The sequence below is a fragment of the Paroedura picta genome, chromosome 5 (genome assembly GCF_049243985.1).
Source record: "Paroedura picta isolate Pp20150507F chromosome 5, Ppicta_v3.0, whole genome shotgun sequence".
NCBI classification, from domain to species: domain Eukaryota; kingdom Metazoa; phylum Chordata; class Lepidosauria; order Squamata; family Gekkonidae; genus Paroedura; species Paroedura picta.
Genome location: NC_135373.1, coordinates 109,015,316 through 109,033,516, shown reverse-complemented (window position 1 = coordinate 109,033,516; position 18,201 = coordinate 109,015,316). Strand labels below are relative to the sequence as shown.

At 48.9% G+C, this 18,201-nt stretch overlaps 2 protein-coding genes across 5 annotated transcripts; one reads left to right on the top strand and one right to left on the bottom strand.

Annotated features, from left to right (window-relative positions):
* Positions 1-101: 101 nt before the first annotated feature.
* On the top strand, positions 102-6,847 carry LOC143838491 (uncharacterized). Its single transcript, XM_077339855.1, has 6 exons — positions 102-410; positions 630-726; positions 981-1,174; positions 2,527-2,741; positions 3,829-4,078; positions 5,320-6,847. The coding sequence occupies exons 1-6, from the start codon at positions 240-242 to the stop codon at positions 5,539-5,541; spliced, it is 1,149 nt and encodes a 382-aa protein (XP_077195970.1). The 5' UTR covers positions 102-239; the 3' UTR covers positions 5,542-6,847.
* A 277-nt stretch (positions 6,848-7,124) lies between these two features.
* ADCK2 (aarF domain containing kinase 2) lies at positions 7,125-18,194 on the bottom strand. 4 transcript variants are annotated; one of them, XM_077339851.1, is made up of 8 exons: positions 16,644-18,191; positions 15,618-15,764; positions 13,723-13,851; positions 12,752-12,895; positions 10,913-11,164; positions 9,767-9,895; positions 8,346-8,399; positions 7,125-7,678 (listed from the first exon to the last, which is right to left on the bottom strand). In XM_077339851.1, exons 1-8 carry the CDS (start codon positions 17,610-17,612, stop codon positions 7,535-7,537), a joined length of 1,968 nt encoding a protein of 655 aa, XP_077195966.1. In that variant the 5' UTR covers positions 17,613-18,191; the 3' UTR covers positions 7,125-7,534. The 4 variants fall into 4 exon arrangements, with proteins under 4 accessions (XP_077195966.1, XP_077195967.1, XP_077195968.1 ...); XM_077339852.1 differs by having other exon boundaries at positions 12,752-12,847; positions 16,644-18,188; XM_077339853.1 differs by lacking the exon at positions 9,767-9,895 and having other exon boundaries at positions 16,644-18,194.
* Positions 18,195-18,201: the final 7 nt, after the last annotated feature.

The following is an 18,201-nucleotide window of genomic DNA, read 5'->3' as shown; positions in this document are numbered from 1 at the left end:
GTGGAGCAAAACCCACATTATCCCTGCACGGCGCCACCAGGTTACCGAGCATCAGGATCTTGCCGGCAGAGCCGGATTGCATTTGTTGGCTTGATGCTTCGGCGATCCCACACGTCAGCAACACAGCCTGCTGTTCTCCCCCTCTGCCCCTTTGCCATTCCTGCTTCCCAGCTTGGGAACTTTGTAGGTCCCCGACATCTTCAGTACAGTCGGAAGATGCCTGGATTCCAGGGGACACCATGACCGAGGAAGAACTGGATAGGAAGATTGAAGAGCAGCTGTCAAGGGGGAGGCTGTCAGGTTTGGAAGGCGGAGAGAACGAAGAGAGCAGGAAGCCGAAGGAAGACAGGAATGCGACCGACTTAACATCCTGCGAAGAGTCGGAGACCAAAGTTGCAATACCCATCAAGGTACAATTTTATGCCGACTAGACCTGGGTTCAGATGTCGTACAATCACCACTGGCTACCCCATTATGTCTGATAAATATGTTTCCATAAACAAACGCATAACCCATTGAGTGTTGCCCAAGGTCTTTCCCAGTCATCTCAGTGACCCAGGGCAAAGGACGGTGTTTCCATCACCGTCTCATCCCAATGTGCCTTCGGGGCTCTTCTCCGGTTTTCACAGACTCATCAGAAGACAGCGGCTTTGGAAGATCCAAGAGAAGGCACTGGTACCATGGTCGATGTCGCTGTCAACACGGACGAGTGTGCACCTCAGAACGGTAAGGAAAAGTCTGCCTCTTCCCTGCCAGTTGTCATTAAAATTAGTTAGGTCACCCCTCCTCTTCCTCCAGGCAGAGCTATGCAAATCTTTGTGTGCCTGACTCCAGGTGGAGTGAAATTGATTGGAACTGCTTTGTGACATAATGTTTGGGAGATGTTATCTCGCTTTTGAGAAGGCGTAAATAAAGTCTGCCACTTGCTTTTGTTTTTTAATCACATATCATCCTAATAATGAACTTATTTTGCATAACAGCCTTTCCTCAGCCCAGCACGTATGAAATGTCAGCCCAGCCTTTCCACCAGAGCCCTCCTAGGAAACTGTGTATTGCCCCCACTTCCCAAGTCCATGCTACATTTGCTTGGGTGGACCAATCATTGAAGGAAGACAGTTCGGCTATCGAGGCAGCTTTGCGCATGAGGAGGTGTCACAGTTCACCAGCCGTACGGGTAAGGTTACCTTGCCTGTAGTAATTTGGCTCTGTTTGTCCATGCTGCGATCAAATCTGGGTTAAAAAGTAAAGGTATCCCCTGTGCAAGCACCGAGTCATGTCTGACCCTTGGGGTGAAGCCCTCTAGCGTTTTCATGGCAGACTCAATACGGGGTGGTTTGCCAGTGCCTTCCCCAGTCATTACCGTTTACCCCCCAGCAAGCTGGGTACTCATTTTACCGACCTCGGAAGGATGGAAGGCTGAGTCAACCTTGAGACGGCTGCTGGGATCGAACTCCCAGCCTCATGGGCAGACAGCTTCAGACAGCATTTCTGCTGCCTTACCACTCTGCGCCACAAGAGGCTCTGGGTTAGACTACTGCAATGGGCTCTGTGGGCTACCCTTGAAGACTGCTCAGAAGCTACAGATGGCAAAAAAGCAGCAACAAGGTTGCTAACTGATCTGAATTACTGGGAACACCTCTTGCTAATACTGAAAGAACAATATGAGTTTCCAGTTCATGTCTATGCATAATTTAACGTGCTGTTTTGAATTTAAAGGCCTAAAAGATCTGGATCCAGAGTACCTGAAGGACTGCCTACATCTTTATTTATTATTTCAATTTACATGCCACCCTTCCTCCACAAAGTGAGCTTGCCTGCCTATTTCACTGTTGCTGGCCAGTAAAGACAGTCCTTGTGGCAACCTATCCATGAAATATCTTTGCCACTCTTATTAGCTTTACACAAGTCTACCAAGTTTCCAGTGTCAAATAAAGGCATTTTTAAAAATGTAGAACGTTAACTCCTCTCCCCCCCCCTTTCCTTACAAGTTTAGCTTGTTGCCAGCATTCGTGCCTTAAAATGGCTATTATTTAGACTGTTTCTATTTTAATGCTGCTATCGTTTTAGCATTGGAAGGGGTTATTTTCATGGTCGTCTGTGTCTTTTAACTGTCACTACAGTTTAGGAAGACAGATTCAGGTGGGTAGCCCTGTTGGACTGAGCAGGACAAAGTTTGAGTCCAGAGGCCCCTTTAACTTTGTTGGTCTTAAGGGTGCCACTGGACTCCAACTTTATTATGGTTTATGCCAGCCTTTCTCAATTTTTTTTACCATTGAGAAACCCCTGAAACATTCCTCAGGCTTCGAGAAACCTCAGGAGTGGCACGATCATGCAGAATATGGTTTCACAAAACTCTGGTTTATGGTTTTAAGTGAACTGTGAAATCTGCTTAGGGGAGCAAATAGGCAGAGAATGATACCAATGCTTTTTTAAAAATCCCCACTCCCACCGCACGTTAACCTGGTCTTCTTACTGAAACCCAGGGGCAACTCTTTTGACGAGCACGGTATTGCTTTGCTGTCCAAGCCAATAGGAGGCGAACTGTCTCTGGAGAAACGAGTCCCACCATGGGGACCTTTCCACCCTCGGAAGTCACCAGGGACAGCAGCATCCCGGGAGGGTCCAAAAGAAGCAGCGAGGACAGAGCTCAGACGTCAGCAGCGGGAGCAGAGGCGGCTTCAGGCGGAGCAGAAGCAGCAGGAGGAACGCACCCGAAAAGAGCTGCTGCGGGACATGAAAAGGTACTCGAGCCAGGGGGGTGTCGTAGCTGGAGGGCCACGCTAGGACCCGGAAGATCTAGATTCAAATCCCGCCATAGGCATGATGCTCGTCAGGTAGTTTTGGGCCAAACACTCTCCCTTGTCCACCTCACAGGGCAGTGCGTGTCCATCTTCATCTACAGGCAGGTCCCTCTGGGCAAAGACATCCTGGCCAGTCAAGGCTTTAGAAGCCCAGCACTGGGAACCGTGCCGCAGAGCAAACGTGGAAACTAGTGCAGTCGATATAAAATTAAAATATTGAAAGCCTTTCCTGCCTAGAGGCATCGTGCATGCTAGGGTAGAACATCTGCTTGGCGTGCAGACGGTCTCAAGTTCAATCGCTGGCATCTCCAGTAGAAAGGGCCAGGAAAGCAGCTAATACAAAAGTCCCGAGACCCCTGGAGAGCCAGCTGCCAGTCTGAGTAGACAACACTGACTTGGACAGACCTGATTTTGTATAAGGCAGCTTCATGGGACGTTTCGCTCAACAGTGCCAGTAGAATGGTCCCATGCTTGAAGAAGAAGAAGAGTTGGTTCTTCTATGCCGCTTTTCTCTACCCGAGCGGCTTACAGTCGCCTTCCCATTCCTCTCCCCACAATAGACACCCTGTGGGGTGGGTGAGGCTGAGAGAGCCCTGATATTACTGCTCGGTCAGAACAGCTTTCTTAGTGCTGTAGAGAGCCCAAGGTCACCCAGCTGGCTGCATGAGGGGGAGTGCAGAATCGAACCTGGCATGCCAGATTAGAAGTCCGCACTCCTAACCACTACACCAAACTGGCTTGTGCTTTCTTGGGATTGCACATGAACAGGCTGATGTGCCCAAGTCTAGAATGCAGGCTTCAGACACAAGTTCATGGAAGCAAACCTACTATTCTGTTTCCAGATTCCACCTCACAATCTACCCTGAGCTGAAAGGCAGGCAGGGGGCAGCACGTTACTAGTTTATCCAGCCCACTGAAACACCTAGCATGGCCCATGACCATTTTCTATTGTCCGTAACAGACTGTCCGGGTCTAGAAGATGGGCTTTCCTTTGCATGACATTTCCTCTGATGTTTTTTGGAAACAGGCACCGATTGCTCCAGCGAAGCTTACAAGGCTCGCAAAAGCAGCAGGAGAGCAGCGAGAGGACCTGCCAGCGCCTGGGACGACTGCGAGTTGCCAGAGAGGAGCGGATGCGGCAGGAGTCTTGCTTACTGGAGGAGGAAAAGATCAAAGAGGGTCAAAGGCTGGAGTTCTTAAAGGCACAGCGCAGGCAGAGAGACCAGCAGCTGATGGAACACAATCAAAGAGTGGATGCCCAGGAGGACAAGAGGCTGGTGAGGCCTATTCTCTTTGACGCTGCCCTTTGACAGGTTCTCAGAAAGGTCTCATTGTATGGGAAGACACACACACTATCTCCAGCTTAACAAGAGAACCCAAGTGCTGCCCCAGGGAAATCTGCTCTCAGATAAATTATGACAAACGAGTTCAAACCTGCTTCATTTCCATAGTATGTTCTAGATTATTTTAAGGGGGGAGTGATTTCCATAGTTTTAAGTTAAGATCTACAGTGGAAATGAGGTTTTCTGTACTAAAAAGGGTTGTGGAACTGAGCTTTTAATCAAAATTGTCGATCAACTGCCCAAATTCCTCACCTATGAATAATTACATTCAGCAGCCTGTAAATATTAGGCAAAATTTGCAAAAGCTTACTTAGTTTGAGTGGCTTCAGGTTTTGAGTGGCCTCAGGTGTTTTGTTTGTTGCAGGGATCTCCAAGGAGGTGTGCTGAGGGGAGGAGCCATGGCTTAGTGATAGGGCATCTGCTTGGCACGCAGAAGGTCGCAGGTTCAATCCCCATCACCTCCAGTTGAAAGGATGAGGTAGTAGTTGCTGTGAAAGACCTTTACTGGAGCTCTTGGACAGCTCCTGCCAGTCTTGGGAATGCTGACTCTGAGGGACTAGTGGCCTGATTCAGTACAAGGCAGGCTTTCTCAATCAGGGTTTCATGAAACCCTGGGGTTTCTTGATGCCCCTGGAAGGGTTTCCTGAATGGGTGGGAGTTAATTATTTTAATATATGCTTAAATTTGTTTAACATTTATCGGGCGATATGCTCATATAAGGTCATGTCTGCCCGCCCTTCCCCCAAATGGCCAGTGATGGGCTTGGAAGGGGAGGGGTCCCGGGTGAGCACGTACATACCTTTGCTTCCCCAACCATATTCCGCACAATTGCACCACTTCTGGGGTTTCTTAAAGGCTGAAAAATGTTTCAGGGGTTTCTCAATGGGGAAAAAGATTGAGAAAGGCTGTCTTATGGACTAGCAACTTCCTTTTGGAGGACCCCCCCCCCAAAAAAAAAACCCCTGCAGTGTTCAGGATAATACTGAAAACTCTGAATACTGACTGACCTTAACATCAGCTTTGTATTTTAGCAGCTACTGTGAAGAATCACAGCATTTCTATCCCTTCAGTTGCTGTTTCAACTAAGGAACATTTGGTGTTTCAGCTCTTTATCATCAGAATGAAGAGCTGCACACACGCAACGTTTTCCATTCCTTTACCGGTGTGTTTTGCAGGAGCTGCTCAAGAGCCGGACACAATCCGTGCAGAGGAATTGGAAAGCTGCTGGCCAGGAACAGGACCCCGAGGAGGAGAAGGTAGCTGCCAAACGGCGAGACTTCCAGAAGCGAGCCTTGATTTCCCAGCAGGTAGAAAAGAAGAGGCAGGAAACCGAGGACCTCCAGCGTTATCTCAAGGAACAGAGCCTCCTGATGCTCCGGGCCTCTCTGCTATCATGAAGACTCTGCCGTTTCGGCAAATGAACTTTTGGGGAATGGATCTGGAGACCATGCAAACGTCCCATTCCACACGCTGCCGAAGATGGCGAAACAGACCACTGAGGTTTAGAGTAGGGGTCCCCAGCTTTATCAAGCCTGTGTGTCTGAAACAGGGTGGTGGGTGCAGCCACAAATGGCTGCCAGGGGAAGCAGTCCTATCCACGCACCTAGAGGAAGTGCAAGTGCAGGGGAGAAGAGGGGATAATTTGAAAAATACTCTGGAAACGAAGAAGAAAAGTTGGGTTTATGCCTCACTTTTCACTACCTGAAGGAATCACAGTGGTAAATTGGCTTATAATCCCCTTCCTCTTCCCACCACAGACACCCCGTGGGGATAGGTGGGACCGAGAGAGGTCTGACAGGACTGCTCTGTGAGGACAGCTCCAAGCCCAGGGTCACCCAGCTGGCAGCATATGGAGGAGCAGGGAATGAAACCTGGTTCTGCCACTCTTTAATCATGACACCAAGCTGGAGTGAGAGAACAAAACCAGCACTCGTAGCAGCTGATGACAAAAATCTGCACAGCCAGTCGAAACTCCAGTCAAACCTAGACCCCCCAAAGCATAATCCAGTTGTATCTATAGGCATGTGAAGCTCAAAATAATGGAACATCCAACTCAAAGGACAGCTGTAGGGAGATCCCTAGCCACTAGCAATAGCACTGATAAGGCTGTTCTGACCGAGCAGTCATATCAGGGCCCTGTCAGCCCCACCCACCTCACAGGGTGTCTGTTGTGGGGAGAGGAAAGGGAAGGCGACTGTAAGCTGCTTTGAGACTCCTTCAGGGAGAGACAAGTGGCATATAAGAACCAACTCTTCTTCTGTCTTAAGGGGGGGGGAGCAAAGGCCAGGAATGCATGCATGCCATTTACCCACGGCAGAGCTAGGTACTGGATGTTGGTCTGTGCACTTGCATGCAGGCAGTAACCTTTTGGGAGGCTGAATGATGTGGTTCTCTGGCAGAGGTAGGTGTTGCGGCGGCCTTGCCTCCTCCCCTTCCCAGAGCCTATTATGGCAGTTTCTTCAAGGCAGGGCTTTGGGGGGGGGGGGGGGGGCTGGTTGATGCTACCTGGCCACCCGTGGCAACAGAATGGAGGACTTTACAGTCCGGTTCATCCAAAGCTTCCGAAACGAGCAAGTGTTTAAGGAGCCCATCCCAGCAACCAACCTGGCCAAGCACCGACCAGCCTCCCCAAGAAGATTTAAACTGTAAAGATGAGGTGGGTTTTTTCATAATTTTAAAAGCTCATATGTATAATGTATCAATTTTACGATCTATGCAGCTTTTTGGTACTGTTTTTAATGTTGATGTTACCCGCCCTGAGCTGACCAAGGAAGGGCAAGATATAAAAATAAAAGCATTATAATATACTACTACTATTATTGTTTTGAGTAAAGAGGGAAACTGTGAATAGCCAGAACGTCTCAACGATCGAAAAACAGCGCTGGAAATGGGACGATGGGATAGAGAATGGAAACACTCCCGGAAGCAGCAGGCCATCTCGAGGCAGCCTGAAACGTGCAGGATCCGGGGAGCTGTTCCCTGCTGCCCTTCCTGCCACCATCCACACCATCCAAGCTTCCCCCTTCCAAGTATTTATTAAATACATCCAATTTTCTCCAAGGCAGATGGCTGCCATTCGAAGTACATCCACCAACAGCATAGGTAAGAACAACAACAGTTCAGTTCCTTGCCTTCTGGTCGGGCAGAAGCCGCTGCTCTATCCTGAAGCACAGTAATGCCATTTTTAACATTCTAGGACACGGGGATTTGGTTGGCTTTTAAAAAGATCACCTCTGGGATTACATTCAAGTGTGTGGATCCAGTGGGAAGGTTTTAGCAACAGAACACTGCCTCTCTGGATATGAACGAGTTGAGCAATAGATCTCCGCAAAGCCTTCCATCTTTAGACGGATACCACCTTAGTATCAAACGTACGGGCCGGCCGGACTGCTATTCCAGGAGGGAACTAGGAGGTTTGACCAGAAGGGGTTTTGCTGCTTTCAGGATATCCAGTTCGGGGTCCAGCGAGCGGCCAAGGCCTTCCAGCACCATGATGGCAAAGACGACAGAGGCAAAGTTACTCTCCAGTTTCACCTGGAAGCACAAAGACGGCAAGGATGGGAGCACGTTACTGGTTTGGCAAAGGGCACATCTTCGAGACTTGTCCATTTGTGCAGAACAAAGTGAGCATCGTATGGGATGTTAGGCAAGGGGGATTGGCGCCTGGAGCCAGAATGAAAAAGGCCTTGGTTTTGGCCTTGGACCGTGGCTTGGTGGTAGAGCATTTGTTTTGCATGCAGAAGATCCTGTGTTCAATCCCTTGCACTGCTAATTAAAAGGACCAGATGCTAGATTATGGGAAAGGTCCTGAGACCCTAGAACAAGGGTGGGCAAACTGTGGCCCTCCAGATGTCCATGGACTGAGCATCATGCTCAGATCCTGCTGCAGCCGACGGTTTCCCCCTTCCCAGCCACCAGTCGCTATAGCTGAGGCTGTAGAACAGGCTTCCTCAACCAGGGTTTCGTGAAACCTTGGGGTTTTCTCCACCACCCAGGAAGGGTTCTAAGAGAACTGCTCTATGAGACAGCCCTAAGAGAACTGTGACTCACCCAAGCCCACCCTGCCAGCTGCATGTGGAAGAGTAGGGAATCAAACCCGGCTTGCCAGATTAGAGGCCTCCGCTCTTAACCACTGCACCACGCTGGCTCTCAAGATCTGATGCTGTGGTGAAGACAGAGAAGTAAAAAGAAATTTTCTCACCTTGTGGGCCATTAGCAACTTGAAGACGCTGGACAGCAGGCTCGCTACTTGCAACTGTAATGCAAAAGGTGGAAAGTGTCGTGAGTCAAGAAACCTTAACTGCAAAAAACCAGGAGCAGCAAACACACAATTCAGCCATCGGTCTGGGTGGGGACAATTTTCTTTTTAAACATGGATTCAGGGTGTCTGGAATATTTTGACCTATAGCCAAGAGCATCTATCAATCTGTTGTATATTCCAGACGGACGCCTCCACCCAGTCCTGCGTTTCCTCCAAAGGCCTTAAGCATGTGGAAAAATCCCTGTTGGACTGGGAACACTCATTGTTTCCAGGATCTGCATTTTTTATTTTTAAAAACTCTCTCTGCATTGTTACATTTTCATTCTGCCCTCCCTCCCTCCCTCAAGAGCCTGTTTGGTGTAGTGGTTAGGAGTGTGGACTTCTAATCTGGCGAGCCGGGTTTGATTCTGTGCTCCCCCACATGCAGCCAGCTGGGTGACCTTGGGCTTGCCACGGCACTAATAAAGCTGTTCTGATCGGGCAGTGATATCAGGACTCTCTCAGCCTCACCCACCTCACAGGGTGTCTGTTGTGGGGAGAGGAAAGGGAAGGCGACTGTAAGCCGCTTTGAGCCTCCTTCGGGTAGGGAAAAGCGGCATATAAGAACCAACTCTTCTTCTTCTTCTTCTTCTCCTCCTCCAAGTAGCTCATACATACATCATTCTAGTGTCCTTTTGCTCTTGGATCCTCATAACATTCCTATGAGGTCGAGCAGGTTAGGAGAACAGGCCTGGGCCTAGAGGACCCAAGGAGCTTCGTTGTTCCACTCTAGGCCCAGCATCATATTGTCATTTGAGATCCCTTTTATTTCGGCAAAACAGGGAGAGAAAGGCTGAGGAAAAGCTGAGGGACTGTGGAATGTTCAGGCTAAAGCAGAGGAGGCCGAAAGGGGACACGACTGCTGTCTGCAAGTATTTGGAAGGTTGTCACTTAGAGGAGGGCAGGGAATGGTCCCTGTGGGCAGTAGAGGAGAGGACCCGCAGTAATGGCTTAAAATTTCATATAGAACAGTACCAGCTAGATATCAGGGGGGAAATTTCACAGTCAGAGTAGTTCAGCAGTAGAATAAACTGCCTAAGGAATCAGTGGCCCTCACTGGCAGCCTTCAAGCAGCTGCTGGACAGCTACTTATCCTGGATGTTTTAGGCTGAGCCTGCATTGAGCAGGGGGTTGGACTAGATGGCCTGTATGGCCCCTTCCAACTCTAGGACTCTATAAAAACTCCGAAGCCACCTGGCTAGAGGGGGGACTGTTGCCTGTAGAGGACCGGGGCATTCTCTTACTGGTCTCTGTATTCTGGGTCTAGTCGATGCATTCAAGGTACAGTAGGCACACTACACATTTTGGCTAAGGCAACTGACCTTTCCCAGGGCTATGGTGTTGCTCCTGGCCTTCCTCACCAACTCTGCCATTTCTGCTTTGAATCTCTCCACATCCTTGCACTGGTTCGCTCGGGAGTGATGAAGAATTAACTCCGCCACTCTCTCCCCCTGTAAGTCATACCGAGAAGACGATGAGACAGGCCGGGACACCACCCCTTTCTGAGCAAAACTCCTTTCTGTGGTGCTCGCAAAGGATCCAGGCTTTCTCGTCCTTCTACCCTAGGCCAGCCGTTCGAATCCATCTTCCGCTTCTAGCAATTACGCAGCCAAGATGCCACTGGACAGAATGCAAAAAGCAGAGTACAGAAGCTACTCTTGATTTCCGTCGCACAGGTCAGACACTGGAAGCCAACCCCAAGACCTCTCCAGTGTGGATCTTCCCTTTATTTACCTTTACTATGATTTAACATTATGTTCGCACCAGAACTATGGTTGATGCTAACCAGAATTCTCTCCTCACCAAGGTTTGCAGTGCTGCTTCATACTCTATGTAAGAGGAGAATACTGCTTTGCATTAAGGAGGTTTAGTGCCCAACTGTGGCAATGCCTAGCTATTTGAGGCAACCAACCAAAAGGGAGCATGGGAACTCAGGCTGGCTGGACAGAGAAAGAAGGGAAACTGGAGTATGGAAGCCCCTGGCCTGCTCATCTTCTCTTAACCTGGTTTAAGAAATTGGGAGAATCACTTCTACACCGGCCCACAACAGCTCCTTGTGTCACCATGGACACCAAGGAAGCACCAGGGACACTGTCACTTTCTAGTAACTTTAGCACCTTGATTAAAGAAACTGCTCCTGTAGGTTCTTTCTCAGAGCTCCTAAGGGAGCCAGAACTTCTGAGTTGGAGAATGGCAGCCTTCCAGAAGCATGTGGAAGGGAAGAACAGAAAATGGTGGCGGGATGCAGCAGAAGTTCCAATGGATAAGAGAAGGCCAGCTGAGAAAACCTGAAAACAGGAGGCTAAGGGTGCTCCAAAGGATCAATTCAAGAGAATTCCATGGTCAGGGCCAAGAGTTCTGAACCCATGGCACATTCAGGGACAAGCCAGTGGATCCATAAACCAGGATGCAGGTCATCAGAGACCCATGACGTTTTCTTCAAGTTGCCAAAATGTAGACGGCCTTACCTGTCCTAGCACCACAGCTGTAAACACGGCCCGGAAGTTCTCAAGGTCCCTGCTCTGCAACTCTGCGATGATTCCTGCATCCAGAAGCACCAGTCGGAGTGGGGCATGTGAAGGCTGCACTTCCAAAATTAGCGTGTCCATCAGGTCCACCATGCTAGTCCGGGCCCCAAGGGTCTCACCGACCTGCTCTGCTCCCTGAACCAGAATATTCCCAGGGTGCAGGTCAGCGTGGACAAAGTTGTCAACAAACACCTGAGGGTGGAGAATCACAACACGACAAAATGACTATATTGAAAATAAATGGTCGTAGAGCTTACCTTTAACAGTACATTTCACCTTGAAGTTGCAACTTACATGCTGCATTACCTCCATAGCTAGAGTATTCAGTGTGAACACTGCTTTTGGTGTAGTTTGGTGTAGTGTAACCAGTTTGATGTAGTGGTTAGGAGTGTGGACTTCTAATCTGGCATGCTGGGTTCGATTCTGCGCTCCCCCACATGCAACCAGCTGGGTGACCTTGGGCTCGCCACGGCACTGATAAAGCTGTTCTGACCGAGCAGTGATATCAGGGCTCTCTCAGCCTCACCCACCTCACAGGGTGTCTGTTGTGGGGAGAGGAAAGAGAAGGCGACTGTAAGCCGCTTTGAACCTCCTTCAGGTAGGGAAAAGTGGCATATAAGAACCAACTCTTCTTCTTCTTCTCATTTCAGATTTTAATGTTAAATATAGTCTGATATTGGCCTCCATGTTCTTCTGAATTCCAGCATTGATTTGTGGTGTATTACACACCTAAGTTTAGCCATTGTTCCGTATTCAATTTATTTAACCAGTCCTTAATACCTGGTGAATATTCTTTTTTCCATCTTGATGCATAAAGGATTCTAGCAGCTGTTACCATATATTTCACTGAGGTTGCCTAATTCTGCATCACAGTATATTTAGTTCAGATTTCTAAAGGCTTATGTGGAGACGTAGATGTTTAAATTGTATATTTCCAATATCTATACATCTAAAATAATGTGTGCCATCAGAAACCAGAGGAAATCTGGACTGATCCTTCAGTGGCTCAGGGCCTGGAATTCTTGCATCCCGTTGGACCCCATCCAAAGATAATTTTTGCTCAAGTCTAGAAACTCAACCCTTCCAGACAATATGCCTTCGATTAGCTTGTTAACTTGGCAACAACTTCAAGACCAGCAATGCCAACATTCCACAATCAAAATACTATATTCAAGTCAAGAGCACTCATTCCAGTCACGTAATTAGAAAAAGAGGAGTTGGTTTTCATACCGTGCTTTTCACTGCCAGGAGTCTCAAAGCGGCTTACGACTGCCTTCCCTTCCTCTCCCTGCAACAGACACCCTGTGAGGTAGGTGGGGCTGAGAGAGCTCTGACAGAACTGCTCTGTGTGAATAGCTCTATCAGGATTGTGACTAGCCCAAGATAACCTGGCTGGCTGCATGTGGAGGAGCGGAGAATCAAACCCAGCTTGCCAGATTAGGATCTGCCTCTCTTAACCACTACACCACGTTGGCTCTTAGATTGGCTTGACTGCTAGCTAGAACTTGGCTGCCTCCTTGATTTGTCTTTCCCACCCCTTGCCCTTTCAGATCCAGGTGTGGGACACAGCCGGCCAAGAACGCTCCTGCACCATCACTCAAAGTTATTATCACAGAGTTATTATCGGGGAATCAAACCCAGCTCTCCAGATTAGAAGCTGCTGCTCTTAACCACTCCATCAAGCAGGCTGAAGAAACTGGAATTACATGAAGCAGATTTCTCACTTCCTGGTTGATAAGCTAATTGGGTTGACCAAAGAAATGGGTCAGGGCCTCTTACCATTTTTAGCAGCATGTCCATGCCCATCTTGGCTAACTTCTGGCGCAGCTCCATTTTGACCTCGGGGTGCAGATACTGAGACACCGGTTCTGCTGCCTTTAAAAGAGACCAAGTGGAATCAGGATGGCCCAGGGGAAACTCCTCCTGATAGGTCAAGGACATGGTGCATTACTTTCGGAAAACCACAGAGATGCTGTAATCAGCATCCCGGGTTGGAGACCAACAGCCTGCCCTGGAGTCAGAATGAGACATTCCCACTTATCCACTTCCACCTTTCAGCAGAATGTCACAGGCTAATTTTACGCATATTTCTTCTGAAGTAAACCACACTGGATTAAAAGAGGTTTATTAGTAAATAAGTGTGTTCAGCTGCCTCAGTTGTCTTCCACAAGGCTAGACAAAACACCATCACTGACGTTAATGAAGTTCTGGTGTTATGTTCCGGAATTGTAAAAGAAATATTCCCAGTCAGACAATATTTGGATAGATATAAGCCCCTGGATGTGAAATGAAATACTTGTCAATGGTCACCCCAGAATTGGGGCCTAGGTGGGAACCCACAAAATCCAATTCAATTTAAATAATAATAACAATGCCCAGGGCCCACATCACGTCCATCCAAGCAAGGAAGACCAGTCTGGCCCCACCTGGATGATAATACTTGTTCCTTTCCAAGAAGGTCAAACCAATCTGCTTCCTCTCTGTCTTCTCCATCCCTTGTAAGTCTACACACCTGAGGCTAAAGGCCAATGTTTCTTGATTATTGTGAGTCACTTTGAGAGGGTGAAAGACTATTTGGGAATCTTTTGGGTCACTGGAGAATCTAAGCAAGGAGAAAGGCAGAACCTAACCAAACAGGAAAGGGTTGGTGTCTTCAGCCCAACACGCTGCCTTCCCTCTGACCACTGTCGGGAGAACAGAAGTGTCACAGAGCATGCAGAAGTTGGCCTGCTCTGCAGCAACATTCTCACCTCAAAGGTCTCCACGAGGATGTTCCTTGTGACAAAAGGGGGAAGCGGAATGGGGAATTTGACAGAATCCTCATCTCGGAAATTAAGGTGGAAACGCTCCAGGTTCCTTGCTTCATAGCGCAAGTCGATCTAGAGAGCAAGTCAGGAAGAGAAGCAGAAATAATAGTCTGAACCAAGGGTAGTCAAACTGCGGCCCTCCAGATGTCCATGGACTCTGCTAGAGCTTTCCTAGGGCCTGGGGAATTTCCATGAGCATGCAGGTGCATGTTCCAGTCTGGAGTTTCCTATTTCCTCCAAAGACACACAGCCTGGCTGAACAAAGCATCACCAACACATCACCCACCCACTGCTGTAGTATTGCACTATGATAATACTATGGTGATCATTCAGAACTGGATTTCCCATGCAGACAATCAATACATGAAGGTACGGGGTGACTTGCTCCACAACAGAAGGCTATAGTGTGGGCAGCTGTCTTTGTGGCCTAGCACATATTTTGCATGCATGCAAACCTTCACCAGTTGGCTTTCACGGATTAAATTAAAGGGGCAGGACAGTAGCAACCCTACACAGTGCTAGTCCCTCGTCAACACCTAACAAGTGGCTGTTAGGGAAAAGCCCTTGCACAGAAGAAGAGGAGAGGCCCTTGGAACCAGCTCCTGTTTGGTTCCTTCCCTACCAGCCAGCATGGGAGCCAGAGGTGAGACCTTCTCAGTTGGAACTGAATACCATTTGATTTAGGGTCTTCAGCAGGCCTGGGGAAAAAATGTCCTGTCTCTTTAACAGAGGCCTGGGCCTAGTCTGCACACATAGGATAATGCACTTTCAGTATGCTTGGCAGCTGGATTTTCCTGTGCAGAACAGGAAAATCTACTTCTAAAGTGCATTGAAAGTGCATTATTGTGTGCAGACTAGGCCCTGGGGTGTGGAAAGGGCCCCTGAAGCTTTCTATGGCATGAAAGTAAATAGTATTGCCTGGTATATTAAGCCTCTGTTAAAGAGACAGGCCATTCTTTCTCCAGGCTGTTGGTAAAGCCTCCCATCAACAAGTTCATGTGTGTTTTATGCAGGCCGCTTCCACTTTTCCCCCTCCTCCCTTAAACGGCTTAATCAGTTTACTTAACTCAAGACTCGGCCATTTTATCTGCGCTGGGTAATGTGAGAGATGGATTTGAGTGCTTTGTTTATGCCATTTTTAATAATTACACAGAAGATTGGACATTTATTTTTAAATTGTTATGGTTCCATCATTTTATATGCTGGTTTTCTGTGTTGCCAGGTAATGTGGTTTTAAATATTTTCATTGGGCTCCCCAACTATAAAAATGGTGCAAAAGACTATTGTATTATACATATTCTATTACATATAAATAAACACTCTCACGTGCACACAATAGGACAGAATGATCAATGCCCCTGAAGGCAACTCGAAGTTTAGAGAACTGTCGATTCCTCAAAGAATCCAAATGAAGAAAAAAAGGAGGGGGAAAAGGAAGGGAATCTCTTGGCTGATTAATAAATATGCTTCACAATTCAAAAAGTTCTCATTAAGAAATAAGGAGAAGCAATCAAAACAGGGCCCCAGGTAAAGTTCCCGTTTTCAACAAGAATCCTTCTTCAGTGATCTCCTCCTCAGTTTGGCAATAGATTTATGCAATTAAATAATATATAAAATTAAATCTCAAAGTATCACATGGGCTGTAAGCTCACAACGTACTGGGGGATATTCACGGATTGTGAAGCATATTATTAATCAGCCGACAGATTTCCTTTTTTCCTTTGTCCGGAAGGCAATTCAGCAAACGCGTTTCTGAAAACCTGCTGAGCAAACAGGCACCGACTTGCAGGAGGCCTTAAGAAAAGCAGCCTCCTGCTCCATGCAGAACGTCTTCCTACCTGCTGAGTCATGAGTTTCTCAAACTCCTCCACAATCTCGGTGGGACTGAGCCATTTGAGCCCGGGAAAAAGCTCAATGAATCGGCTAGCCCTCTTCATCAGGAACAGATCCATTTCGACCTGGTGAACTAATCCAGGATGCAGCACCTAGGCACAGAACACACGGAGACAGATCAGTTCTTTGGGCACAGGTTACATGCCAACAGATCATCCACAAGCCAGCCATTACATAAGGATCGGGATTGTTCTAGGAACACTCACAAACTTGGGCTTTCCTCATGTCTATGATTGCTGAGTAGGTCTTGTTGCTGAAGAAGCATTTAGAGACACAACGGAGCATCCACACAGAAGTTTTCCTTGTACTTTCCTTGTCTCAGTCCCCATGGCTACCTGTTCTCCTCTCAGAGGGCTTTTTTCCTGATATTTTAAGAAACTAAATCAGCAATGGCTAGATAGATATAGCAATGTAACAATCCATTGCAGCAATACATGAACTCCCAGATTTCATTTTTGCAGAAGTCTCCAGTCCTTTTTGTTGTAGAGTTATAGAAACATGCAGCCAGTACTCCCCCCCCCCTTTTAACTCTGCAAGGGAAAAGGCTAGAGGCTTTTAAAAAGAAAGCTGGGAACAAGTAGCAAAAGAGTATTATAATGCTATAGCTCTCTAGTGATCTAGCTATGACCTTTTTCCTTCCCCCTCCCCCCAGAAAAAAAGCCTCCTGTTATGTGGGAGGTGGGAATAGTGGCCACAGAGACTGAGTTAAGGAAAATGGTGTTGACGTGGGAAGGATCTGCAAAAACGCACACCTTCCCATGCACATGGCACCCAAGGGCACTTTGATAGTAATTTCCCCCCCAAAAAAATCCTTCCCAAGCAGGGGCTCATGGTAATTGCAGTCCATGGGCACTGGGAGAGCCATAGTTTGGCCACCTCTGTCCTAGACCAACACCAACCACTACACCACACCGTTTCTCTTTAAAAAAAAAACACTGTTTCACATGCCCTGAATTGGAGCCATTACTTACTTTAACAGCTACTGGAACAAGTTGATTCCTTTTGGAAGAAGGTGACAGCATGCTGGGATCTCTGGACATCTGCTCCTGAGGATGTTTGTTCCAGTTACCGCCTCCACGTTGGCCATCTTCATGAAGAGAGCATGGGGCACCATCGACTTCTGAAGATCCCTCCTGCTTTTTCTTCCAAAGCCACCCGAAGACTCCCCTGATTCCAGACACCAACCAGGCTTCCGAAGCAGAATCCGCGGCTGCATCCTTTGCGAGATCTCTATGCAGCGGCTCTGCAAGGGCACCGATGTCCACGTACGCTTTGTATACCTGGGCAACACAGCCAGAGCCAATGGGTTCCTGGCTCTCAAAACGGATGATCTGATCCCAGCCTTCCCCAAATGCACTGCACAAAGAATGCTGGGTGAGAATCCACGGATGAGGGGCCACCTGGATGTGGAGTTTGGAAAACGTGGTGCAGAACTCCTCCGAAAAGAGGTCTCTCCTGGTGCTGGCCCACTGGCCCAGCTTAATGTAGGTGGGGCCGGAGGATTCCGTGGCCTTTAGCAGAAGACGGAACCAGAAGGTTGCAAAACTGGAGGACAGGTAGGTGAGTGGGTAAAGCCAAAACAAAGGGCCAAACTTCAGCAGCAGGAGGCAGACCCGGAGTGTTAGGAAAAGGGCTGCAGCAACACGCTGGAGGAACCGGCTTGAAGGTCCACCATTGCTAACGCATACATCTACTTCGATACCTGCTCCTTCACATCTCAGGCTTCCAAGCAACCCGCCAGTCCCGCAAGATGCTAAAGTGATCTTTGCCAAGGGCTTGGCCCGGACCCAGCCGGGTGCCTGGTGAGACAGCAACCGGGCAGTCCGTGGCCCCCACCTCTTCCATCCGGAGCACGCCAACTTTGGCCAACCTACACATCGGAGGTGAGCAAGGACAATCCGGGCGGTGAAGGGCCAGCGACTCACCTGGATGGGAGACATCGGGAGGGAAGGCGATGCCCTCAGGGCCGTGGGAAACACCTGGCAACAGTTCCTGCAACAAAGAGCTCGTTGATGCAGAGTCGACAGGTGATACCCAGCAAAGAAGGCGGCGCTGCGGCAATTAGAAGCCGTCCCCTCCCCAGCCGCCCTCCGAGCGTGTCACGACCAAGCGCTGCGTCGGCATTCCCCCACCCAAAGGATGCCCTTGTCGGCTGGATCGCCCGGCGCTTCGCCCATTAGGGCGCCCTGGAGGGGCAGGCTTCGCTTCCAGCAGGATCGAGGCCGCTTGGAGACGCGAAGGCCATCAAGCTTCTCGGGAGCGACACGAGTTCCCCAGGGCCAGTGGTGACCCGCGTCGACCGGGGCTTGCCTGAACTGCGCTCATGGCACGATCGCGTCCTGTTCTGCTGGGATCTCCGGCCCGGGCTGCTCCCGTCCATTCATGCCTTCCTGAGCTCGCCGCCCGCCCTGCAGCTTCCCGGGGCAGACGTCAGGAGAACTCCACGTGGGCTCTCGCGCTGGGCTCGCCCATGGAACGCCGCGGGAGAACCAAACGCACGCGCAGCCTTCCGACAGCCGCGACTTCCGC

Excerpts from the sequence above, each read along its gene's own strand:
- LOC143838491 (XM_077339855.1), top strand. The coding sequence starts at position 240 with ATGACCGAGGAAGAACTGGATAGGAAGATTGAAGAGCAGCTGTCAAGG. Across the intron at positions 727-980 it reads CGAGTGTGCACCTCAGAACG|CCTTTCCTCAGCCCAGCACG; the intron begins GTAAGGAAAAGT and ends TTTGCATAACAG. Across the intron at positions 4,079-5,319 it reads CCCAGGAGGACAAGAGGCTG|GAGCTGCTCAAGAGCCGGAC; the intron begins GTGAGGCCTATT and ends TGTGTTTTGCAG.
- ADCK2 (XM_077339851.1), bottom strand. The coding sequence starts at position 17,612 with ATGTCTCCCATCCAGGTGAGTCGCTGGCCCTTCACCGCCCGGATTGTC. Across the intron at positions 15,765-16,643 it reads TTGTTCCAGTAGCTGTTAAA|GTGCTGCATCCTGGATTAGT; the intron begins GTAAGTAATGGC and ends TTCTGTGCCTAG. Across the intron at positions 12,896-13,722 it reads TCCTCGTGGAGACCTTTGAG|GAGGAGTTTCCCCTGGGCCA; the intron begins GTGAGAATGTTG and ends TTGACCTATCAG.